This window comes from Trametes versicolor (genome assembly GCF_000271585.1).
Source record: "Trametes versicolor FP-101664 SS1 unplaced genomic scaffold TRAVEscaffold_1, whole genome shotgun sequence".
NCBI classification, from domain to species: domain Eukaryota; kingdom Fungi; phylum Basidiomycota; class Agaricomycetes; order Polyporales; family Polyporaceae; genus Trametes; species Trametes versicolor.
Window position 1 is genome coordinate 2,946,810 of NW_007360321.1, and position 22,601 is coordinate 2,969,410.

Sequence of the window (22,601 nt, forward strand, 5' to 3'; positions counted from 1 at the left end):
GAAAACGGCATAGCACTCATCTCACCTAACGTAGCATGTCCAGCTATCTGTGCAGCCAAAACTCGAGTAAACCTCGCGAATGGGAGCGAAGGCCTCACATCTATTGTCTTGTATATATGCTCTCATCTATCCTGACCTAACCGCTTACTATACCCCGCTGCTATGTTCCGCTATGCTTGCTGACGTGTTGTTATCCTACGTACATATACTACTCCTCCCAATGTGCTCGCTGCTGATGTATCTGTATATAGGCCCCGTATATTGAATGTGCTCCGTTACATGGTAGTAGTCTGAAATGTTCCAGGGTATCGTCCTTGGTCTCCTCGCGGTTCGAGTACCGCCGCCTCATTGCAGCTCAAGCCTGAGGGCGTCGTATTGCACGTACTACAAATGAGGCTATCAGTGGTATTCTCTTTGAAGATAGTGGCTATACTGACCACGGGAGCTGCGTGCGGCAGCTCGAGCTAATGATTCAGCATGGTTAGTCGACTGCTGCAGGTGTCAACTACCGAGAATACGTACTACGAAGCGGTTGTCGCCTTCCTTCAGCGATGTACCAGGGAACTGAAGCTTCTGTGTGAGCAGATGACAGGAGATCGCTGCGAACCAGGCGTCAGCACACTGGCAATATTGCCTCAGGGAACCGCACGAACCAGAGCGTTCACCACAGCTACTGCTATCATACGGCTGGATCGTCCATACGAGCGGGTCTGCCTCATCGTTCACATACGTATTGATCTGCACGCGCGCAGCGTCATGTCCAGTCTGCATCCCTTTGATAAACCTGGTGGTTACTTACGGGGAAGCTCGGGAAAGCGCCCTGGTTCGCGTCCGTGTTGCCCGCGGTCGTCTTCGCCGCGGCAAGCTGGATAGTGAAAGTCGCGACCGAGCTCGCGGTGAGCTTGCTGGCGGTGCCCGCGTCGATGTTGAAGTTGATCGTCCAGCGGTTGATGTCTGGAACGAGATATCGGTCAGTCAATCCGATAGACGATGACACAGACACGACAAGGGCAGACATACCAGTCACCGTGTTGTTCCGAGTGTAGGTAGGGCCATATTGCGACCAATGCACATAGTTCTATAGGGTTGGCGAATAAAGTCAACAAACAAATCCCACAATATCGATAGGATGTACTGACCCAGTCCTTCTCCTCCACGCTTTGCCCGACAGTGAAGTTGACCCCGCCCGGGAACTCGTTGGGGAAGTCCCAAGCACCCCAGAAGATCCTATACTCTGTACCACATTCAGAGCATGAACCAGACGAAGGCAGATAGGCACGTACTTGATGGCTGTCGCGGGTGGGTCGTGTCGCGTTCCCAGCCGTTCTTGAACTCGCCCGCGGTCTTGTCCGGGACGCCGATGCGCCAGAGCTCTGTCCCCGCAGACTCGGCTACCCAGGTCGCCTCGACGTTGGTGTTTTTCTTGGCCTCGATGACGACGTTGTCTTGGATATAGTCCCCGAAAATGCCTGTTGCAGGACACACTTGATCAGCGACGTGTAAATACACGCGGAAGGTCGTACGAACCGTTGGCAGATACAGTCAGGCGATACGTCCCGGCCTTGACGCGGTCGATGTTGACTACCCCGTTCTGGACGTCCGTAACCCAGTATTGGTACGCGGTGATATCGGCGGCGCTATCCTATGATTGTTTGTCAGCACGCTGCCGTTGTCTGGTACAGACGAAGTCGATACATACCTGGAAGTGGACCCCATTCGCACTCAAAATGGCGATTACATTCGTCGCCCCTTGAGGTACTTGCACTCGAGCGGAGAAGGAACCGCGCGACGAGCTGGGAACATATCCAACCACCTTGTGAATACAAGTTAATTAGGGGCATGCATCGATGTATTTGACCGTCCTTACATGGGGTGCGATTTCATCGTAGAACTCGGCGTTCCACGCGGGGTCCGCGTATTTCTCTGCATCGGCCAAGAGATCTTGCGCACTAAGGAGTGACTGTTAGTGACTGGCCGGGTTGTGAATGGGTATGCAACACCGCTTGCCTGGCATTCGGGGCACGGTTGAGATACAGAAACTGGAGGGGTGATATTTGAGTAGGACATTGTGATCTGGTATGCTGCGTACTCACCTGCGGGCCAAACGTCCTGTCGAAGCCATTGGTGATATTGGGCGACCTGTGCACCATTCTGTCAATATTATAGCTCATACGAAGTGATATGACACTACGTACGTAGCACCACCATGGCTGGACGCAGACGAAAGGTAGATTAACACAACGTCTATGTCATCTTCCTGTCTCGTTGACTCACCCGGTAGATTGCTTGTTGCTACAAACAAGACGGAGGGTCAGTAGCCCAGCATTGGCACATCGCATGGACGTACTATATGATCCCATCGACCATCAAGTCGACGTGGTACTGTATTATACCCCAGGATCAGCGAGTATCATTACACGCCCGTACAAGTCACGTACCGGTCCGCCAAAGAAGGTGTCCTTCTGGTTCACCACCCACCACGCTCCGACGGGAGTACCGCTCGAGCTTTGGCCGTACAAACCATGCGCCTTGTTTGTTTGGTTGTCGGCGAACGTGTACTAGTATCGACGTCAGTATTGACAGGGACTTCCACGCAAAAAGCCGAGAACCTTGGTCCAGTAATCCGATTCCTAGTCCATCGTCAATAAGAGCGTCTTGGTAACGAGACCGAGGATACTCACCTGCTGAACATAGCCGTCGTCTGGGGTAAGACCGAGGTACCAAGTACTGCAACAGCTCAGTTAGTATTCCTGAATGCTGATACCAGCCTACACTAACGCGTCTTGTACTTGGACCTGTTTTGCAGTTGCAGCAGCTCCGGGAATTGGCGCCTTGCCATAAGCTTCAGCACTCGTGACTTAGACTATTCAAAGAATTGTAGCGTACCCATTGCTCAGAGTTGGTCACAAGAGTCGTCCAAGGGCCGCCATTAGGACGGAACATGGTCCTGACCTCGCCCAGCGCGCCCTTGGACGGCCCTGTAGCGTTGTGATACGCAAGCCGGACAAATGAATGAAGCCCCGTCTCCCCATCGCGAAGGAACCACGACCTCTGGACCCTGCGTTATACGCATTAGCCCGAGGACAATGCATGCAGTGCGGGAGCTCGGGACTCACAAGGAGCCAGAAGCGGTGTCATTGTCGGTGAGAACGATGCCGGCGTAATCTGCCCCTTGCACGATTTCAGCCGCAGAGCTGCCTGTCAGGACGAAGCCGTTCGACGGAAAGTCTGTAGACGAGCGCGCGTGTCAGGCATGGGCGTGAACATGATTATACCAATGGAGATGACGCTCACCTGTGTACAATTGACCCGCGTTGCCTGAGAGGGTGCCGAGAACGGAAATACCGTCGAACAGAAGATTCTGTATGTAGCCATTCTTCTTGACCACGTTGAACGAGAGGCGGTCGTTCGCAAAGGTGTACACCGAGGTCGTCTGGTTTACGGTAACGGCATTGGCGGTAGCGAGTCCGAGGACAAGTGCCGAGAGATGCAAGAGGGACTTCATAGCTCCACTGCTCGGTAGGATTTGACCACGGACGAGCTAGAGGTGCCTCGCCTTAGGATGTTTTATGCAAGTCTGAGGCAGTCGCGTCATTCGCCGCCACGGCGAGGTATGACGGTACTTCTCTTCTACCTCCGGTTGCCGTCCGCACGGCCCGCGACGTACCTGAGGTAGCATGTGTCCTGAAGGACGCTCACTGGCCGAGTACGATGCTCGAGACCATCCTCGCAAGGATGGCGAGAGCGATGGTACGGATGAGCCATCATCTGGAGGAACTCGCTGATGGAACATGCCGACCAGATAAGGAGTGCTCCCGCGAGAGACCTTCAATTACAAGCAGACCCGAAGGCTAACTGGCTAACCTCGGTGGAACCCAGTGTTCCTAGCCAACTGTACGCAGCGTGATGTGTGGTTCTTTATGAATAAGGAACATAGCACGGGCCGGTCGGGAAGCTCGAAATCCTATGTCCGTTGCAATGTCAATTGGTACTGATTGCGCACATAGAACATAGGAGGAGAGCACCTACGCAGCTTGCTACCCATCATCGTAACGGCCAGCCTGTAGCCTCCTGGGAGGCGACAATACCGACTCTTCGACGTGCGGCGACCGCGACCGTGCATCCTGGCTCTCCTAAGTCAAGCTTGTATTCCTGATCATATCAGTGACCAGTCAATCACGCCCTACAAGATATCCAAGGAGCCTTTAAAGGCGGCATGTTCAGATTTTCAAAGTAGGAAACGCGTGCATAACTTTGGCGAAGATGGTGGTCGGGAGTCGGGACGCGAGACGGGCGGCTTCGCGACGGTCATGTGTGCGCGTCATGGGGGATCGGGCGCGAGATCTGGTGCCAACTTAAGCATGATCGGACAGGCCGAGGGGACTGTGGGGAACGACATCCAAAATCGAGCAGGCGCATCGCATAACCGTTCACCACCTTCGGCCGAGTTCATGTCTCCTCTCTGCGACCTTCGCCTGCTCACCATCCCACCACCATGTTCGCCAGGCTCATGACGCGTCGCCCCCCACAAGGCCTGGCTCGTGCATACGCGACGCAAGCTAAAGGACGAGCAGAGCTGCTTGCGAAACGACCGGACGATGTGGTCATCACATTCGCGAAGAGGACAGCTCTGGGACGGGCACGCAAGGGCCAGCTCAAGGATGTCCCAGTCGACGAACTGCTACAGGCTCTCTTCAAGGTGTGTGTTTGCAGTGTGAGTGATTTGAATACGACTCACCGGGTAACATAGGCGACTTTCGAGAAGACCAAGCTGGACCCCTCCTTGCTTGAGGATATCTGTGTCGGTGAGCCTCGTTCATAGTCTCAGAAGATACTTGGGGAGACAGGCTGACATTGTGATGAATAGGCACCTGTCATCCGCCCTCGCCGCTCTATGTGTCTCGAGCAGCAGCTACCGCTGCCGGCATCCCGGTTGAGGTGCCCATCTCTACCGTGAACAGGCTATGCTCCTCCGGTCTGCAGTCCATTGTCACAATCTCGAATGCCGTCCGGACCAAGCAGATCGAATTGGGAATGGCGGTGGGTGTGGAGAACATGACATTAAAGTGAGTCATTGCTGCAGCTGTCCTTGCGCTGCGAGCTAACACGTAATGAAATAGCCCTCGGCCGACGCCAGAAATCACAGCTGCAGTAGATCAGCACCCTCAAGCGCATGACTGCGTACAGGTACGCAGAACACTGCGGATAGTCTGGCGTAGCACCACTCACTTCGAACGCCTAGCCCATGGGCTGGACATCTGAGATGGTCGCAAGAGCATACAACGTTTCTCGCCAGAAACAAGACGAGTACGCTCTCATCTCGCACACGCGAGCAGCGAAGGTCAATAGCCTCATTAAACTGTATTGTGCACCTACTCACTGCTTGACGTATGTCCTGTAGTCGGTGAAGTCGGGGATCTTCTCGGAAGAAATTATCCCCATCGAAGTTCGTGGGGCTGTCATTTCAGTAGACGATACCGTTCGTCCAGGTGTCACCCTTGAGTCTCTCGCGGGTCTCAAGCCCGCCTTCCTGGAAGACGGAGCGTCTACGGCGGGCAACTCCAGCGGTATCGGCGACGGGGCTGCTCTCTGTATCCTCACGTCCCGCGCCAGGGCGGAGAAGGAGGGCTGGGAGGTGCTCGGGAAGTATGTTAGCAGCGCATTCGTTGGTACGTGCTGCTCAACATCGTGTCTTCCGTTGATCATGCTGACACAAAGACTTTGCAGGAGTTGAGCCACGGTATATGGGTATCGGTCCGGTCGCAGCGATTCCTAAGGTCCTGGCCAAGACCGGGCTTCAGAAGGAGGACGTTGATGTTTGGGAGGTCCGTCCGCAACATTTCACCCAAAACCTTGTGAATGCCTGACAATCTGGGGGTTGTAGATCAACGAGGCTTTCGCCTCACAGTTTGCGTATTGCGTCGAGCAGCTTCAAGTGCCTATCGAAAAGATTAACCCTAAGTGAGTCCTGATCCTCTACACCTTTCGATAGATATTAACGAGCTTCCGGTCGAACTCAGTGGTGGCTCCATCGCCCTCACCCATCCGCTTGGCATGAGTACGTCCTTGTCCCCTCTTTGAATGTCAGCTTTATTGATATCGCTTTACAGCGGGTACCCGCCAGGTCGTCACTGGACTCGCAGAACTGAAGCGTCGGGGCGCAGACATCCTCTGCACCAGCATGTGTATCGGCAGTGGCATGGGTGGCGCCGCTATCTTCGTGAACGAGGCCCGTCCGTAGGCGTGCAGTCTCCACGAGTGCCCTCATCCCCAGCTTCCACGGAACCGTATTTCTGGCATATGGGACATGTACTCGTACACACTTTGTCGCTTTGATGCTGCTAGTACCACCTCTTCAAGACGACGCCTTGAGCGCTGCGTCGACGAGCTCCGTCATCGCAATGACGGCCTCTTCTTCGTATGAGCCACCGACCAACTGCAGGCCCACAGGGGCGTTCTTGAACGTCTCCGGGTCGTCTGCACCCGACATTCGTCAGCGCGGCACCGCAAACAGTCTGCAAGAGACACCCACATAGTTCATAGTTCTCCTTGTCGTTTCCGCTGAGGAACTTGTGCGGCGGCCTCTTCGCGTCGAGCACAGGGTCGACGCTGGTCACCGGGAACGCACAGCAGGTGTAGTTCAGTGAACTCCACACCACCGTATACGTAGAGATCCTGCACTCCCGTCAGCCTCCGGCTATAACTCTCGTGCGCGCAAGACAAGCCAGCTCACTTCGTCATCCCGTGCGGCGGGGCGGGGGACGGCGCGACGGGCGCAATGATGGCGTCCACGGGACGGCCCGTACCCGTGCGTGCCGCGGTCGCGCGCCAGTGCGCAAGATACTCCTCGCGCAGTACGGTGCGGCGGCGCTGGGTCTGCCAGAGCTCGTACGCGGAGAGCCCGGGGCCGTAGTGCACGCCAGTGTCGATGAGCGCGGAGGCGGCGGGGCTCATGGAGGTGAGGCGGGGCTCGCCGGTTGCGGCGGTCACGGCGTCGATGTCGGCGAGCGCGCCTGCCATCCAGATTGAAGCCTTCGAATCGGAAGGAGATGAGTCTTAAGAGAGACAGCGGAGGGAGGGAATGATTACGAGGTTCTCATACAACTCCTGGTGCTTGAGGGGTTGCCAGTCGATCACTGTCCAAGCTCCAGTTACTCACCGTCAAAAGATAAACCGGAGGTTATGTCACCTACCTGTATGCCCAGCGGCCTTCAACCCCTTCTTCGTCGCCTCCAAGGCACGCATGACCGGAGGCTGCGGCACGACGTTCCCGTCGTCCCACATGATCGCGAAGCAGAGCTTCTCCCCGCCGCCATGCTCCGCGAGCTGGTACGCGTCCTCGTCCCACTTCATCCGCACGCACAGTGGGTCGCGGAGCCAGGGTTGTTTGTCGATGACCGCGCGCATGAGCGCCTTCACGCCGCTCATGCTTCCGGAGATGGGCCCGAGCGAGGAGGGCTGGGAGTCCTGTCCCTCCATGCTGTTGAGCGCGCCGCTGTAGGGCAGGCGGCCGTACGAGGGGCGCAGGCCGTATAGGCCGTTGAAGGCGCTTGGGTAGCGCACGGATCTAGGCGGCGTAGGACTGTGTGAGGGGAGGGGAGAGGTGCAGAGGAATTGTCTACGTACCCGCCGATGTCGGAGCCTATTCCTAGAGGGCTGCCCCTCATGCCGACGAGTGCGCCTTCTCCGCCGGAGGAGCCGCCGCTAGTGAGCGTGCGGTTGGCGGGATTGAGCGTCCGGCCGAAGACGAGATTATACGTCTCAGACCACTATAATCATGGTCAAATCATTACCGCCTTGATAACTGTGAGGATAACTTGCCATGAGGGTCTGCGGAACGTTTGTCATAACGAACGGGACCGCCCCGCAGTCGTATAGTATCTCGGTCATGACCGCATCCTGGTCAGAGTACTTTCCAACCCAAGAGGCATAACCTGACAGTAGTATATATAATTGTATGTATTACGCATGGCAGAGCTATGGAATTGGTGCTCACCCATGACCGCCTCTTGGCCCTTGACCCGTACCTGGTCCTTAAGCGAAATGGGGAGGCCATGTAGAGGTCCAACCACCTTGCCGGTGCTCTTCAAATGTTCGTCTAGCTCTGCAGCGCGAGCGAGGGCACGGTCGACGAAAATCTCTGTGAGGCAATTGACCTGGGTGTAATACTCAGTATATTTCATTTTAGCGGCCCCGTCATGTAATCCGTACCAACTGATGCGCAACAACGGCTCTCTTGTAGAACGCAGTCGTAACCTCGGCAGCAGACCATTGTGCAGTCGCGAGTTTGTCCAGCAGTTGCTGAACGTCGACCGTGTTGGTAATCTCGACCTCGCGGTCCGTCAGCAAGCCACAACTGTCTGGGAACTTTCTGACGTCCAAGACATTGGCGGACAGCGGCGAGATAATCCAGTCCTTCGGTATAGTCTCCTGCTGGCGGCGTCGCTTGTCTGCGACAAGTTGTTCCCAATTTTGCTCAGGCATAGCGCGGGTGTCCAGAGAAGGCAGAGAAGGGGCGTTCGAACACGATATCGGACAGGAGAAGTGTATATGTAGGCATTGCATTGCGATAGTTATCTACACCCACAAACATAGGCATGATAGTGGCCAGGAAGCCGATATGCTCACGATAACTACAGAACTGCCGGCTGGCGGCCCGCATTGGGGAAAATGCTCTCACTAGCGCGGTCTCGTGGATATATGTAACCTGTAGGAGAGCGTATGTCAGCGAATGTGTTCAACAAGATGAAACGACATAAGAAAGCTCAGAAGGTCATTCATGTCAGCGATACCAAGCGGGAGCAGAGCTCGAGAAGCAAGGCATAGAGTCGACTAAGAGGTGCCAGTATGGTTGAAAATACAACACTCTTCATTGCGGAGACAACAGAGGTTCTCCGTGCAATATGAAACGGTCACTCACCATGTAAGAGAGCCTTAACGCCGCGACTTTGTCGAAGACGGAGGGGAGGAAGGAGGACGAGCAACCAAGGGCGCTGCAGGCGCGAAATTTATACGTGAATCCAGCGTCTAAAGTGCGTGAGAACAAGCTTCCCGATTGAGCGGTTCTCCCGATCGTAGATTTTGAGTGTCCCCCAACGCCCGGCCTCAAAGCCTGAGACATCCTCGGCACCCCCACCGTCAAGCAACCCCTCAAGGTGAGCACCCAGTCCGTTATGTTGGCCGTATGGACGGCCCCAGAGCAAAGTAATGTCCAAAAATCGCGGTGAAACGGGATGGATGGACGCTATCTCTACTGGATGACGCTGGAATGAGGATCACAGGCTCACCCACACCTCTTCCTCTGCTAGTTTCCGCGACCTCAAGATGTCCGGCCAAATTAGCAAGAAGCGCAAGTTCGTCGCTGACGGTGTCTTCCGCGCCGAGTTGAACGACTTCTTCACCCGCGAGCTCTCCGAGGAGGGTTACTCCGGCTGCGACGTCCGTGTCACCCACGCCCGTACCGAGGTGAGTACTAGTATCTAATGCTACGTGAACCTCCCTCAATAGAACTGCGCTATAGATCATCATCCGTGCTACGCACACCCAGGAGGTGTTGGGCGAGAAGGGTCGCCGCATCCGCGAGCTCACCGCGCTCGTCCAGAAGCGTTTCAAGTTCCCCGACAACTCCCTCGAGCTCTACGCCGAGAAGGTCCAGTACCGTGGTCTCTCCGCTATCGCTCAGTGCGAGAGCTTGCGTTACAAGCTACTCGGTGGTCTCGCCGTCCGCCGGTACGTGTGCCTCCCATCGCTCACAGGACATCACTAAAATCGGTCAACAGTGCTTGCTATGGTGTCCTGCGCTTCGTCATGGAGTCCGGCGCCAAGGGTTGCGAGGTTGTTGTCTCGGGCAAGCTCCGTGCTGCCCGTGCCAAGTCGATGAAGTTCACCGACGGCTTCATGATCCACTCCGGTCAGCCCGCTCTCGACTTCGTTGACTACGCCGTCCGCCACGTCATGCTCCGCCAGGGTGTCCTCGGCATCAAAGTCAAGATGTGCGTACATCATCCCTACTAGTCGTATAACCAGAGGAAACTAAACTCATCCTTTCAGCATGAAGGGATGGGATCCCGAGGGTCAGCTCGGCCCCCGCAAGCCCCTCCCCGACTCCGTCCAGATCCTCGAGCCCCCTCTCGACAAAATCGTGGCCGAGCCCACGTCCGAGCAGCGCGAACCCGCTGTCGTCGCTGCTCCCGCCCCGGCTGCGGAGGAGCCTGCTGCGTACCCGGCCCAGGAGCCGTTCCAGCAGTCCTTCGAGCAGCCCGCAGCGTTCTGATTTACTTCTACTTACCGTGTTGTACGACGTATGCCGGCCACTGGCCTCACGCAATCATGATGCTCTCACATGCAGCCATGTGAATGTATGTGGAAATGCACTACAACGCTTAGGCGTGATATGACGGAGCTTCGAGTCATGGAACTTGGAGCTTTTGAGAAACTCGTGAAGTATATGTGAAGTCCAGTAAACTGCACTGAATTGAAGAAACGATATCGACGGATACATAGTGAGTGAGCACGCAAGGCATACGGCCTGCAGACGAGTAATGCTACGGAGCAAGTTCAAAGTTCAAAGATGCGTTGAAAACATTGTACAGTAAAGAGTGAATGAGAGCAGTTCGACGGAGCATTTGAAACGATATCCGAAACTATGTGAGCCGTAGGAATATGTGATACGATAAGTAGGTTCTGCCACGATCACCCAAGCTGAACAGAAACGCTGCTTCCTGCCACACCTCCACCAGGCAGGGTTACATCTAGAGTCTTAGTGTGCGACCGACCTTCTTTGAAGGATAGCTGCACGGTCGTGAGTGTTTGCGAAGGGTCAGAGACGGTCGCGTTCCGCTTGTCCACGTCGTAGATCACTACCGCGTTCCCGTTCGTCTGAACGGTGATGGGGGCCTCGAATAGCGACGGCACGAACGTCGCCGATCCTCCTTCCGCGTCCCAGAACACGAATGACGCCATACGGTGCACCACATCGTATACGGCGGAGACCTGGGCGTCGTTGCGGATGGTAACGAGCGGAGTAGTCAAGCTCTTGCGCACGAACTCGTTCTGGCTGACGGCCGGGAAAGCAGTGTACTCGATGGGGACGTCCAGCTGGCTACCCGACCCGTGGTTGATCCAGGCGGAGAAGAGGTCGACGGTGATGTTGCCGACCGACGAAATCCCGATGGTCGCCCAGTCGCCTGTGCGTGCGCCGAAGTCGACGGCCAAGTCGAAGTCGCGGTCGAAAAGGCCCTGCTGGAACGTGTAGCCTACATTGTCATGCCAGAGCGTACGGGCTTGAGAGAAGTTCTTGCCACCAGAGAGCGGGACGCCATCGACGTAGACGGGCCCATTGAGTCGCTTCTGGTCGAGAACGGAGAGGACGGGGTTGTCGGTGGTTGAGTTGACGCTGGAGATCATGACATGCTGCACGTCGTTGTCGAGGAAGAACCACGCCTTCTGGAACTTGAGCGTGCCCGTGTAGGGGTTGGTGTAGCGCATGGCCGCGGCACCGACCTTTCCGTTCGACGCGCCACCGACGAAGGCCTCCTTGCCCGAGAACTGCTCGTGATTACAGCTGAGAGGCGTTGCACCGTAATCGTTGGTGATGCCAGGAATCACTGGGCATCTATTGTCAACTGCGGCGCTCGAGCTTTGCAAGAGCACTACTTACAGTTCCAATCCCAGGCAGCAGCGATGTCCTCGTATTCATTGCCTTGAAGGTAGGTGTACAGCGTCCCATCGGCGAGGTGGAACCCTAGAGGCTACACGGGTGTGTCAGTCGAGCATGGCCTTGATGCAGGTTGTATGCCTACGTTTTCGGCGTTCGTGCACTCCCCATTCAGGGTTCTCTTGGAGTACATCCTGAGGGTAGACACGTAGCCAGGGCCGCGTTGAACCTACATCGCACGCATCAGTATCCATTTTGGTGAATATGTAGGCATGCTCACCATATAATCGTTCGCGTAAAACATGCGATTGCCGACGATACTGCCGGCGTTGGCGTCTTTGCTCCCTTGAGCCAGACTCTGGGATACAGTTTGCAAGATGTCCGAATCCCAAAGCTCTCCCAGCTCCTGTATCTCCGTGACATTGATGTTGATACTCCCGGTAGCTCTAGAGTAATGGCGTAATTGAGATGCTGTGAAATCATATGAGGCGACTTGGTGTCTTCACTCACTGTTGGTCGGAAACGGGGAAACTGATAAATCTGTTAAGCACGCTCTGCAGGGGGGGGGGTCAATAAGAGCAAGGGCCATGTAGAAGGAGCTACTTACGAAGTCGAAATGCAAAACGTCAGTCAAGACGTTGCGATAAATCATCCATACATCGCCCTGCAAAAGCGATTCAAAGGCTGTTTCAGAGCCTGCATTTGAGACCTTGGCGGAGTACGGAGTACCCGCGGCGGCAATCTCCAAGGCAAGAACATCGTTCGCACTAGTGGCCAGGTCAGCTGAGGAAACTTTGTATATGGCAAGTTACCCACTAATCCTTGCCATAGTTGCCGTTGTATATGATGCCTCCGTGTTGCCCAAAGCTGCCATCGGGTCGGATGCCGTCGGCTTTCACGGCGTTCTCAACAACTACCTCCCTGTGAATCCGAGCGTAGCCATCTGTGAGCATGGACGCATTGTTGATGAGCAGCCCGGAGTCGATGCCGATCTTGGATATGTCCAGGGTGTTTGCCCCCGTCGTGTAGCCAAAGCCGTGATCAAATGTGCCATAGGAGCGCACCAGGATGTGGGTGCAGTTGTTCACTTGGGTTTCCGTCATTGCATTTGCGCCCACCAGTAGACAAGCTTCGCCAATGAGCGCCGGAGCACCAATAACCTGTAAAATGCCGATTCCTTAGATGCATTGTAGCTCGAGAAAATCCCGGCGGTCCTCACATTCGAGTACCAATTGGTGTTCCAAAGGCCGGGAGTGCCGCACGGACAAGTCGCAGTTCCTCCAGAGTCCAGGCAAGCCAGATTTGTGAAGTCGTTTGCAAACCAGAAGTCCATCGCGCTGTGGATAGAATCGAGTAGGGAGGAGCTGTTCGTAAACTCCTGTGAGGCACCCTGGACACCTCCATGCCATGCGGCGGCCAATGTCACTGCATACACTACGTTCAGTATTTCCGCCTATTGACATCGTCGACAAGTTCGCTCTCACCGAGCCGACTCCAATGATCTTCGGCGGGCCTACGGACTGCTATCAGCCTAGTGATTGGTGAGATCATAGCGCGAACTAGCTGCGTACCAATTCGCGCGTCTGGCATCGCAACCTGTTGTGTAGTCCACTTCCGAGCTAGGCCACTGACCATCGTCACCGAGGGTGGACAGCCTGTATTTTGCAGTTGCGATAAGTGGTAGCTCCTGAAAATATAACATAGGTACTGCTTACAACTGAGGGACTGAGTCGACTGAGGTGATGCCGGAAATGATGACGGATAGTCTGCGCTCACGCACGCTCGCTATATTTGCTAGCGTAGCCGGGTCTGATGACTGTGTGGGCTGACTAGCAGAGGTAACGGATGTGCCCGACGAGCTGGCTGGAGAGCTTAAGCTCAAGGCAGTTGTTGTGGAAGCGGAAGAGGCGGCAGGGCTTGTGGATAGAGATTGAGAGATGGTGCTTGACACTGCACTCGAAGATGACGAGATGCCTGACAGAGAGTTTGACGATCCGACAGCACTCGACACTGTCAATGAGGCTGATGTCACGGACGCGGAGATAGACGCAGAAGTAAGGACAGTGGTGAAGGTAGCGAGCGAAGAGGTTTGTGGCAAGAGTCCGAATTGGGAAGAGGCCTGAGTGGATGGCGCCGCGGAGGATTCGGTGGATTGGGCCGCGGAGCTCCCCTGAGCGTCGATGGCGGCGCCAGAAGCACCAGGAAGCAGCCACGGAAGTAGAGCGAACCCTGAGACAAGGGCAAGCATCTTGGACGCGCGCGGGGGCATAGCGTTCACTGGCAGTTAGATCGCGGAGGGCTGGGCGACGGACCCAACCATGAGACCTGTCATCCGCGCTCTTATGGGGACTCTCCGCGGCTGACAGGCTTCGGAGATTGGACGCGAATACTGCATGCCTGTCTGACGCAAAGACGCGGGATACAGTCACGCCCACACCCCAACGCGGTCTCGTCCATGCACCACATACGCGATCCGCTGAATCCGGCTCGAGCACCGCTCGTCGAGATGGCTTTCGTCCAATCGCCGTTGATCTTCAAATTCATCCATAAGCCTTCCGGGTCCAGATAACCCAGAAGACGCAGCGGGGTTCCTGCATGTCATAGAATGCCGTGCCTGGAGTGCATTCTGTGAATAGCCCGAAGCCCCGAGACCAGCTATCAGGCCGCTCACCTGGTGTGGACCTCCGTCAACTCCGCGCTTACGCCGCCAGGATTCGGAGATGAGTATACCGCACCGTGACGTTTCCACATGGGGCAGGCCCAGTGTACGGAATGCCGAATTCTGATGAGGATGGACGTCGCGTCCCGTGGTATAACACATCGCGCCGGGGTTTCACTTAAGTCCTCGGGATCACCGGCACGGCCACATGTGATGAGTGGCAAATGAACAGTAAACGTCTGAACTCAATTGATTCGCATATCAGCACATAGTACAAGGGCCTAGATACTTCTGTAGGACCGCGGTGTCAGTAAGAAGGTATACTAGTACAGATACTACACTCACGTTCACAGACATACACATCGCGACCACCCATCCCGTTAAGCCGGCAATACCTGAGACACGCTACTTCCCGCGAGCCCGCCGGTCGGCAGCGTAAACTGCACCGTCTTGGTCTTCGAAGTGCCCCATCCAGCGGGGGCCGTCCCGGACCCCAGCGTGAGCGTGAGCGTCAGTGTTGACATCGTCTGCGTCGGGTCGGCCACCGTGACCGTCCAGGTGTCCATACGCAGTATCACGTTTCCGAAGCCGGATGACTGGAGCTTGACAGTCGCCCCACCTGCCGCCAGCGCCGGAATGGTGACCGTGCCGCCGGTAGCCACCCAGAACACCATGAAAGCCGTCTTGTGCGAAACATCGAGAAGGGCAGAGATCGAGCCGTCGTTCCGGATGTTCTGCACGTTGGTCGCGGCGACCTTCTGCGGGAAGTTGGCTGCGGTGGTCGCGGGGAAGACCATGTACGAGATGGCGCTCGAGGTGTCATCGTGGGCGAGCCATGCCGTGAACATGTCGACGGTCACAGGCGGCTGCGATGACGCCCCGATGGCGGACCAGTCGCCGGTGCGAGTGGCGACATCGACGGAGAGCGTGACGGGGTCGGACGTGTTGAAGACGTACCCAACTCCACCGTGCCACAGGGAACTGGGGTGGGAGAAGTTGCCGGTGCCACCCGTCGCTCCATTCACCAGCACCTGACCGATGTGCTTGCGCTGGTCGAGGACGGAGAACACGGGCGCAGAGGTCGCAGAAGTGATGCGGGCGACCATAACGAACTGGACGTCGTTCTCGAGGAAGAACCAAGTCTTCCGCCAGTCTAGGTTCTTCGAGCTTGGGGTCTCATACCGCATAGCGACGGCGCCAACAATGCCGTCCGAGGCTCCGCCAACGAGGGTCTGGGTGCCGGTGTGTCGAGTGGTGCTGCACGTCAGAGGCGTGGCTCCGTAGTCGACAGTGATGCCGGGGATGAGGTTCCAGTCCCAAGCCGCTACGATGTCTTCATACTCATCACCATTGATGTGAGTGTAAACTGTCCCATCAGCGAGGTGGAAGCCGAAATTGTTGGCCTCGTCTGTGCATTCGGTGTTCTGCGTCCTCGTAGAGAACATCCGAAGAGTGGTTACGTAGCCGGGGCCACGTTGAACCTAACGAGTTCGTGTCTCAGAACATGGATCGCGGCAAGGTGCTCAGCACACGGAACTCACGGCGTAATCGTTGGCGAAGAAGACTCGGTTTCCAACCAGATTACCCGAGTTTGCGGTGGTCGTGTTGAGGGAAAGGTTGTTGAAGACGTTCGTAAGGACGTCAGAGCCCCACTCCTGGCCGAGCACTTGGAGCTGCGTCAAGTTGGTATTGATGCTCGAAGAGGCACTGTCCACTTGTTAGACTAATTGCATAACCGAGAAGGCACGAGCTTACTGCTTGTCGATAACTGGGTCAGTCATCAGCCTCCCAAGGACGCTCTGAAGACATCATCAGTGAGATATAGGAGATATAGGCATTCGTGAAGGCACTCACGAAGTCCCAGTGAAGAACATTGGTGAAGATGTTACGGTAGATCATCCATTGGTCGCCATCTACGAGGGTCTCGAGCGCAGTCCTCGAATCGGTGCCCGCCTGGAACTGCGTCCCGCCGGCTTCGATTTCGAAATCGAACAAGTCGTTCTCACTAAAATATCCAATGGCTCAGTATTAGGCCTTGTTGCAGTTCTGTTCGCTTGACTCACTAGTCCTTCCCGTAGTTGCCGTTGTAGATGATACCAGTGTGCTGCCCAAAGGAGCCGTCCGGTCTGATCCCGTCCGCCTTGATGGCATTCATGATCACAGCATCCGCGTGAACGCGTCCAAAGGCAGCAGAGATAAGAGTCGCGTTCTGAGCAGCCAGCCCGGCATCGATGCCAATGCTCGCGATGTCCAGCGCGTTTGCGCCTGTTATCGCGCTGACACCGTTGATCCCGGTGTCGAACGTAGCAAAGCTTCGCCCGGTCATCTTCTGGCAGCCCACGAGCTCCGAAGCGGTGAGAGAGTCCCCAAGGAGAAGGCAGACCTCCCCGACGAAGGTGGGGACGCCAATGACCTATCGAACAGAGTATGAGTGCTGTTCACGGAAGATGACAGCGGCATTCCGACGACGTACGTTAGAGAACCAGTTCGTGTTCCACAGCCCGGGCGTTCCGCACGGACACGTAGCGTCTCCGCCAGAATCGAGGCAGGACGGGTTCGCAAAGTCGTTGGAGAACCAGAAGCCCATAGCCGACGAAATGGCCGAGCGCACTTGGCTGCTCTGGACAAATTGAGCGGCATTCTTCAGGCCGCCATGCCAGGCTGAAGAGAACGTGACTGAAGTGCATATATGCGGTTTGTCAGTATGTAGGCAGAAGCGGAGGTGAGGATTGCCTACGGATGCGCGACCAGTGAGTCTGGGCCTTCCAGTTGGCGGTGGGCGCATCACAACCAGCAGTGTAGTCGACATCAGGCCATTGGCCGTTCGACTCAAGTGTAGACAACCTGCGGCGGACATCAGTCGGGATTGCGGCATCAGAAGGGCGCACTGTGATGCGTACCACGTCGAGATAGAAGTCGCGCCAGTCGTGCCACCGACGATAGTAGCAAGGCGGCGGTCGGTGACGGTCTGAATGTCTGGCGTGGTTGCTCGGACGGAGGACTGTCCCCTGGGAACCGCGGTGGCCAGTGCCGGCAACACCATGCAACAGGCGAGCGCAACGAGAGGCAAGAGCATGCTCGTTCCACGTTGGTTCCGCGCGTTGTGCATGCTTGTCTGTTGTCTGTTGAGAGGAGAGAGAACTCGGCGAAGAGCCGATGGGGTCCTCGACATTCTCGCTGCTTTTTATATGTATGCGCGTGGCAGGGCCAGCCCAAAACGCCTACAGCCCATAATAGTGCTGCGAAGCGAGGGGGAAGCAAGTCATGCAGGCAGAGGCATCGCGTCGACATCAGGCTTCCTCGCCGCTGGGTGACATGCGGAGACTCAGCGCGCTGCATATGCGGATAGCTTCGGATGCAGTACTCACCAGAATAGGCCGCCCGCCCCTCGTCGTCCGCCCATCCCGACGCAATGACTTGGACGGGCTCCCACAGAGTCCCAGTACGATGTATGTCAGGCACGCGAGATGCGGCGAGAACTATCGCGCCGTCGCAGGTCGACAGCGCAGACGCAAAAGATCCGATGTCGAACGGCGGAATGAATGTGCAATGCAAATGCACCGCATGGCAGGGCGGGGAAACGCAGCTCTATCTGGCCTGTGAGTAGAAGGGCAGCGCATATGCTCACAAGACATGTGCGCGAGGCGGAGAAACTCAGTGGCCTTGGGAACCCAAGAAGACGAAATAGGGATCTGGTCAATGCCAGGCCGTATTCCGCTGCTTAATGTCGTGATATGGCCGACTGTAGGTCCGTCTTTGCGAGTCAGTGGAAGTCATGAAGGAGGAGGGTTTCACGGGTGCCTCGAAGGACATGATGATCGTCAGGTACAAAGCCGTATATGAGCGAGGCGCTCGTGTCGATCAACATCGTATTGAACGCCTTCCGGCCCCGGACCGCCCGTCAACCACACAACTCATCCACGTTCGTTTCGCCAAGCTTCTGAGAGTCGAGACCTGCAGCCCATTCAACACTCGCCGCCGATATGTTAAACCCTTTGGGTAGTATGACTCGGGGAGCACAGTCCTATTAACACGAGGTATATGCTACATCTACCGATACAGGTTCGCAGAACTAGGCACAATGTCCGGAATGGTATGATACAGCAAGTCGAGAGCCGCGCCTGCAGCTCATCGACTGAAAGTCCAGGTATTTGAAACTGCATTGCGAGTCATAACGGACATGTCTCATCTCACGCCTTGCCAGCTGCGACATGGAGCTTGGCGAGCGAGCACACGACGGGCACAGCGTAGAAGGCATATGCCACCCAGACCACTGAAATGGGATGTCAGTCTAGGCCCAGGTCGGAGCGGCAGCAATACATACTGATGAATCCGTTGCTGGTCGCTGCGATGAGCTGCGGCGCATCCGCGCCCTCCTTTGAGATGTCCCGGTTGAAGTCCTCGACGGCCTTGCCGAACCACATCCGGAGGACGAGGAACGAGGTAATGCCTACGCTTCGTGTTAGCAACTTGCACCGTCGATGCGCAAGTGCGAACACATACCAATCAAGAAACCGAGCAGGCCGATCCAGGCAGTTGCACGCTGCACCACGGGCTTGTCAAAGGTGTTCCCGAACTTGCCCATCTTCCCTCGGAAGGCGGTCATGGTGAAGATCAGGAAGAAGATGGCAGTAAAGACCAGCGATACGGCAATGAAGGCCGGGGTCGTTGCCGTAGGTGCAGACAGCAAGTCCGGGGCATTGCTCGGAAGCACAGAAAGGTCTGAGGAGGCACGGTTAGCGGATGCAGGGCTGCATGCCGAATATAAACGCACCATATTGCGGAGACACCGTCGGCGCAGTACAGGTGACGGACGCGCCGTTGTTCGGACGCGTACATGAGCCTGTCAGACTGCGTAAGATACCATGCCGAGCCGTAGCAGAGCGATCACCTACCTAGCGCGCCCAGGAATACGGAAGGACCGTCCACGCCTTGCGACGAATGGGCGTCAGTTAGCTGCAGGGACGGCGACACCGTCAAGAGCGAGACCCCCGTCGGGAAGAGGATAATAGGCGCAAGGTAGGAGAACAGAATGAGGATGAAGGACGTAAGTGCCAGCAAGGGCGCAAGGTAGAGGTTGATGGCTTTAGAGAGACCAGCGATCATCGTGACGACAGACTAGTTTGGAGAAGAAAATGTGTTGCTGTAAGAGCAGAAGATGCGTCGAGCAAGAAAGTCGGACGTGGACTGAACTGTAGAGAGCGTAAACCCTGCCGGCAGAGAGTTGGAGAGGTGTTCGTAGTCGAGGACTAGAGACAATGCGGCAGCACAGTTCCGAGCGAGAGAACTTAAGTACCCAGTCGCTTGTGCCCTCTTCCCGGGCGATGCTGGAAGCGAATGAAGCGACATGACAGACAATTCGCGGAGAACAATAGGAGGACAAGGTCGGGTGGAGGCAGCGCCGTCCTTAACAAAGGCTGCATAACTCGCGTAACGAGGCGCGACTACTCATTGTTCCAAATCGGGAAGCGTTCTCAGGACCCTTCGGCGCCTATCCTGCCTTGCACAAACAACCTGCGCTTGCCATGGATCTCCAGTGGACCGCGTTCCAGCCTCTCTAGCTTGTTCTCTCACAGTCTCTGCGCTCGCGCGCTGCACATTCTCGGGCAAAGTGTTGCGCCAGGTCTCGCGCATATGGCGCTCCCACTACTTCAAACTGATGCGTCCTGTGAAATCATGTCGGCGGCCTCCGTGCCAGCCACCGACACCCGGTGGTCGGCTTTACGGGCATATATGGGTATAATCATCGATCAGAGTACACCTTGAGACTGTGCACGGGCATCTCACCCGCTGCTGATTCAGAGCGGGTGCACTGTTCTACGATAAGCCTATATCCGCGGTCCTCTTACTGACGGGGTCATATGGCACTCCTGGTGGGAAGTATATCATGTCGCGCCGCGGCGCCGAAACTCTACTCTGTTACGAGACTCCTTACCCGCCCACACCCTCTTCGTCGTAACCTTCGGGATCGCTCACTAGACATGGCTACCGCGGTCACATCCATAAGTTGGGAAGAACAGGTTGCTGACAAGAGGAGGCGTCTGCTAGCGTCAATTCCCCCGGCGTGGATCATCTCTCCTGTACCGGACGACCAGCTAAACGTGCTCGATGTGCCCAAGACCTGTGGTCTATTGACGGACAGAGAACTCGAGATTACCGGCACCACCGATGTCTCATTGATCTTGCGGAAGCTCGCGACTGCGGAGTGGTCCGCGGTGGAGGTCACGACCGCGTTCAGCAAGAGGGCAGTCGTAGCACATCAAGTGGTGAGTTGCTCACTCGTATTGGTGGATGTGGTTCAGTGCATGACATATTCGTGCAGGTGAACTGTTTGACAGAAGTGTTCATCGATCGCGCACTCAACCGTGCTGCAGAGCTCGACGCCCACCTGAAAGAGCATGGCACAGTTGTGGGACCTCTGCACGGACTGCCCATCTCCTTGAAAGATCAGTTCCCCGTCAAAGGCATCGAGACTACTATGGGTAAACCTACCGATGTTGCTTGTTACCATGCAGCTGATTCAAGGGATGTGCAAAGGGTATGCTGCCTGGATAGGTAACGTCGCGGAGGACGACGCCGTTCTGGTGAAGCTCCTGGAGCGTGCAGGGGCAGTGCTATATGTCCGCACGAACCTTCCCCAAACGATAATGGTGCGCTGTGTCCCCGATCGTTTGCAGACGGGGTGTCTAACAACAGAGCGCAGTGGGCAGAGACCTACAATAATGTCTTCGGACGTACCCTCAATCCTTACAACCGCAAACTCACGCCCGGCGGATCATCGGGTGGAGAGAGTTCGCTGATTAGCATGCACGGGAGCCCTTTGGGGGTGGGCACAGACATTGGCGGGTCAGTTCCGTCGCGACACCTCATCAAATCCGCACTGAACTTTATCGCAGGTCTATCCGAGTACCTTCCCACTTCTGCGGACTCTACGGATTCAAGCCGTCGAGCCACCGCATGCCATCATACGGCATGCTGAACTCGCTCGACGGACAGGAATCTGTCCCTAGTGCCATCGGCCCACTCACGGTTTCCCTCTCTGGCGTGACCGCCTTCTTCCGCGGCGTCTTGGACCAGGAACCTTGGCGGTACTCTCCGGGCACTGTGCCCAAGCCGTGGTCTCAAGATGACTACTTGCTCAAGAACCACGACCACGGCAAGAAGCTCTGCTTTGGTATCATGTGGGATGAAGGTTCCGTCAAGCCACACCCGCCGATCTTGAGAGCGTTGTCGCGTACGAAGCAGGCATTAGAGGCGGCAGGTCACAGAGGTAGGCTCTTATTGGAAGCTTGTGGCTTAGAGCTTATGTCTCATTAACCGGCATAGTCATTGAGTGGAAGTCTCTCAGACACCCGGAGTACATCGCCGTCGCGGTGAGTGGCCAACTGTACGATGCATTGAATGTCAGGCTGATAGAAATTTTAGCGCGCTGCCTGGCTCGCTGACGGGAGCGAGGATTATAACGCGTGTCTTACCACCGGAGAGCCTCTCATCCACTCGATGGACCCTAACGCGGATCCCAACGACATCCCCGACTTCCGCATCCCCCGCAAGCCGCTGACCGCCTACCAGATATGGCAGCTGCACAAGGAGAGGCGCGAGCTGCACAAGGCGCACCTCGATCGCTGGGAGGCGACAATTTCGGAAACCGGGACTGGTCGTCCGATTGACGCTATCATCTGCCCTCCCGCCCCGTACACTGCGGTCCCCCATGGTCAAACCAGGTGCGTTAGACTAGAAGAATATATCCAATATAGCTCAGGAAATTTAAATCCTCACAGGTCTTCGATTTACACTGTCATTTGGAATGCGCTCGACTGCCCGAGCCTGATCATCCCGGTCACCAAGGTCGATCCCCAAGTCGACGTCGCACCAACCCGCGAGGAGTTCTGGAGCAGCGAAGACAAGCTGATACATGGACTGTGTAGGTTTATTTCTCGTCTTCATATTGTGAGTGCATGCATTGATATTCTTTTCAGACGACCCGGAGTTGTACAACGGTCTCCCTGTTGGAGTCCAGATCGTTGGTTCCACCCTCCAGGAGGAGGTAGTTCTGGGTATCGGGGAAGTGATCGAGGCAGCATTGAAGAATCATTAAATGTGCGGGCGTATATCATGTATTTCAAAGTTACCAAGCAAGCCGTTTCCAGCAATGTATCCAAGATGAATTTGAGGCAACCCTGGTCTGAGTAGCCGAGATAGCCGATGGCGTAGTGGATTGAGGCTCTTGCGCAACAAGTGCAAACAACGCGTCCGAATGCGAAGCGAGCAAAAATGTGCCGGCGC

At 56.0% G+C, this 22,601-nt stretch overlaps 8 protein-coding genes across 8 annotated transcripts; 3 read left to right on the forward strand and 5 right to left on the reverse strand.

The window, feature by feature from the left end:
• Positions 1-345: 345 nt before the first annotated feature.
• On the reverse strand, positions 346-3,505 carry TRAVEDRAFT_42105 (galactose mutarotase-like protein; the record flags this gene model as incomplete). The annotated part of the gene is made up of 23 exons (XM_008033993.1): positions 346-384; positions 438-464; positions 523-599; positions 654-738; positions 800-954; positions 1,021-1,078; positions 1,140-1,234; positions 1,284-1,469; positions 1,528-1,642; positions 1,700-1,813; positions 1,868-1,949; positions 1,999-2,039; positions 2,094-2,139; positions 2,196-2,210; positions 2,275-2,292; positions 2,348-2,382; positions 2,439-2,558; positions 2,610-2,630; positions 2,682-2,727; positions 2,779-2,831; positions 2,887-3,058; positions 3,117-3,228; positions 3,295-3,505. The coding sequence occupies 23 exons, from the start codon at positions 3,503-3,505 to the stop codon at positions 346-348; spliced, it is 1,923 nt and encodes a 640-aa protein (XP_008032184.1).
• A 1,005-nt stretch (positions 3,506-4,510) lies between these two features.
• On the forward strand, positions 4,511-6,386 carry TRAVEDRAFT_159255 (thiolase; the record flags this gene model as incomplete). The annotated part of the gene is made up of 10 exons (XM_008034856.1): positions 4,511-4,699; positions 4,751-4,805; positions 4,868-5,066; positions 5,121-5,187; positions 5,243-5,341; positions 5,402-5,669; positions 5,728-5,825; positions 5,885-5,961; positions 6,021-6,058; positions 6,111-6,386. The coding sequence occupies 10 exons, from the start codon at positions 4,511-4,513 to the stop codon at positions 6,239-6,241; spliced, it is 1,221 nt and encodes a 406-aa protein (XP_008033047.1). The 3' UTR covers positions 6,242-6,386.
• Positions 6,356-8,484, reverse strand: TRAVEDRAFT_55560 (general amidase; the record flags this gene model as incomplete). Its single annotated transcript, XM_008034202.1, has 9 exons — positions 6,356-6,477; positions 6,533-6,675; positions 6,734-7,032; positions 7,090-7,136; positions 7,194-7,567; positions 7,627-7,769; positions 7,822-7,934; positions 7,997-8,156; positions 8,212-8,484. The coding sequence occupies 9 exons, from the start codon at positions 8,482-8,484 to the stop codon at positions 6,356-6,358; spliced, it is 1,674 nt and encodes a 557-aa protein (XP_008032393.1).
• A 630-nt stretch (positions 8,485-9,114) lies between these two features.
• On the forward strand, positions 9,115-10,373 carry TRAVEDRAFT_25792 (40S ribosomal protein S3). The gene is made up of 5 exons (XM_008033671.1): positions 9,115-9,155; positions 9,309-9,465; positions 9,521-9,729; positions 9,780-9,992; positions 10,051-10,373. Exons 2-5 carry the CDS (start codon positions 9,325-9,327, stop codon positions 10,271-10,273), a joined length of 786 nt encoding a protein of 261 aa, XP_008031862.1. The 5' UTR covers positions 9,115-9,155; positions 9,309-9,324; the 3' UTR covers positions 10,274-10,373.
• Positions 10,374-10,657: 284 nt separating this feature from the next.
• Positions 10,658-13,904, reverse strand: TRAVEDRAFT_159259 (galactose mutarotase-like protein; the record flags this gene model as incomplete). The annotated part of the gene is made up of 11 exons (XM_008034857.1): positions 10,658-11,606; positions 11,660-11,750; positions 11,802-11,885; positions 11,937-12,102; positions 12,167-12,210; positions 12,264-12,423; positions 12,473-12,816; positions 12,876-13,081; positions 13,141-13,169; positions 13,228-13,311; positions 13,372-13,904. 11 exons carry the CDS (start codon positions 13,902-13,904, stop codon positions 10,693-10,695), a joined length of 2,655 nt encoding a protein of 884 aa, XP_008033048.1. The 3' UTR covers positions 10,658-10,692.
• Positions 13,905-14,695: 791 nt separating this feature from the next.
• TRAVEDRAFT_111754 (polysaccharide lyase family 8 protein) lies at positions 14,696-17,358 on the reverse strand (the record flags this gene model as incomplete). The annotated part of the gene is made up of 8 exons (XM_008034858.1): positions 14,696-15,796; positions 15,857-16,022; positions 16,071-16,114; positions 16,170-16,320; positions 16,379-16,728; positions 16,789-16,991; positions 17,053-17,159; positions 17,216-17,358. The coding sequence occupies 8 exons, from the start codon at positions 17,356-17,358 to the stop codon at positions 14,696-14,698; spliced, it is 2,265 nt and encodes a 754-aa protein (XP_008033049.1).
• A 968-nt stretch (positions 17,359-18,326) lies between these two features.
• Positions 18,327-19,531, reverse strand: TRAVEDRAFT_62188 (uncharacterized protein). Its single transcript, XM_008034279.1, has 5 exons — positions 19,211-19,531; positions 19,090-19,158; positions 18,819-19,037; positions 18,640-18,765; positions 18,327-18,588 (listed from the first exon to the last, which is right to left on the reverse strand). The coding sequence occupies exons 1-5, from the start codon at positions 19,419-19,421 to the stop codon at positions 18,506-18,508; spliced, it is 708 nt and encodes a 235-aa protein (XP_008032470.1). The 5' UTR covers positions 19,422-19,531; the 3' UTR covers positions 18,327-18,505.
• A 364-nt stretch (positions 19,532-19,895) lies between these two features.
• TRAVEDRAFT_25794 (general amidase) lies at positions 19,896-22,487 on the forward strand. The gene is made up of 9 exons (XM_008033672.1): positions 19,896-20,581; positions 20,638-20,797; positions 20,853-20,965; positions 21,019-21,161; positions 21,212-21,585; positions 21,642-21,688; positions 21,741-22,039; positions 22,097-22,239; positions 22,295-22,487. Exons 1-9 carry the CDS (start codon positions 20,297-20,299, stop codon positions 22,411-22,413), a joined length of 1,683 nt encoding a protein of 560 aa, XP_008031863.1. The 5' UTR covers positions 19,896-20,296; the 3' UTR covers positions 22,414-22,487.
• Positions 22,488-22,601: the final 114 nt, after the last annotated feature.

What these genes read in the sequence shown, in the direction of transcription:
- TRAVEDRAFT_25794 (XM_008033672.1), top strand. Translation starts at nt 20,297, where the DNA reads ATGGCTACCGCGGTCACATCCATAAGTTGGGAAGAACAGGTTGCTGAC. An exon ending in AGGCATCGAGACTACTATGG is followed by an intron (nt 20,798 to 20,852) that starts GTAAACCTACCG and finishes GGATGTGCAAAG; the next exon opens with GGTATGCTGCCTGGATAGGT. An exon ending in GTCCCCCATGGTCAAACCAG is followed by an intron (nt 22,040 to 22,096) that starts GTGCGTTAGACT and finishes AAATCCTCACAG; the next exon opens with GTCTTCGATTTACACTGTCA.
- TRAVEDRAFT_62188 (XM_008034279.1), bottom strand. Translation starts at nt 19,421, where the DNA reads ATGATCGCTGGTCTCTCTAAAGCCATCAACCTCTACCTTGCGCCCTTG. An exon ending in CGTATTCCTGGGCGCGCTAG is followed by an intron (nt 19,159 to 19,210) that starts GTAGGTGATCGC and finishes GCAGTCTGACAG; the next exon opens with GCTCATGTACGCGTCCGAAC. An exon ending in GACCAGCAACGGATTCATCA is followed by an intron (nt 18,589 to 18,639) that starts GTATGTATTGCT and finishes ATCCCATTTCAG; the next exon opens with TGGTCTGGGTGGCATATGCC.
- TRAVEDRAFT_25792 (XM_008033671.1), top strand. Translation starts at nt 9,325, where the DNA reads ATGTCCGGCCAAATTAGCAAGAAGCGCAAGTTCGTCGCTGACGGTGTC. An exon ending in TCACCCACGCCCGTACCGAG is followed by an intron (nt 9,466 to 9,520) that starts GTGAGTACTAGT and finishes ACTGCGCTATAG; the next exon opens with ATCATCATCCGTGCTACGCA. An exon ending in CTCGGCATCAAAGTCAAGAT is followed by an intron (nt 9,993 to 10,050) that starts GTGCGTACATCA and finishes TCATCCTTTCAG; the next exon opens with CATGAAGGGATGGGATCCCG.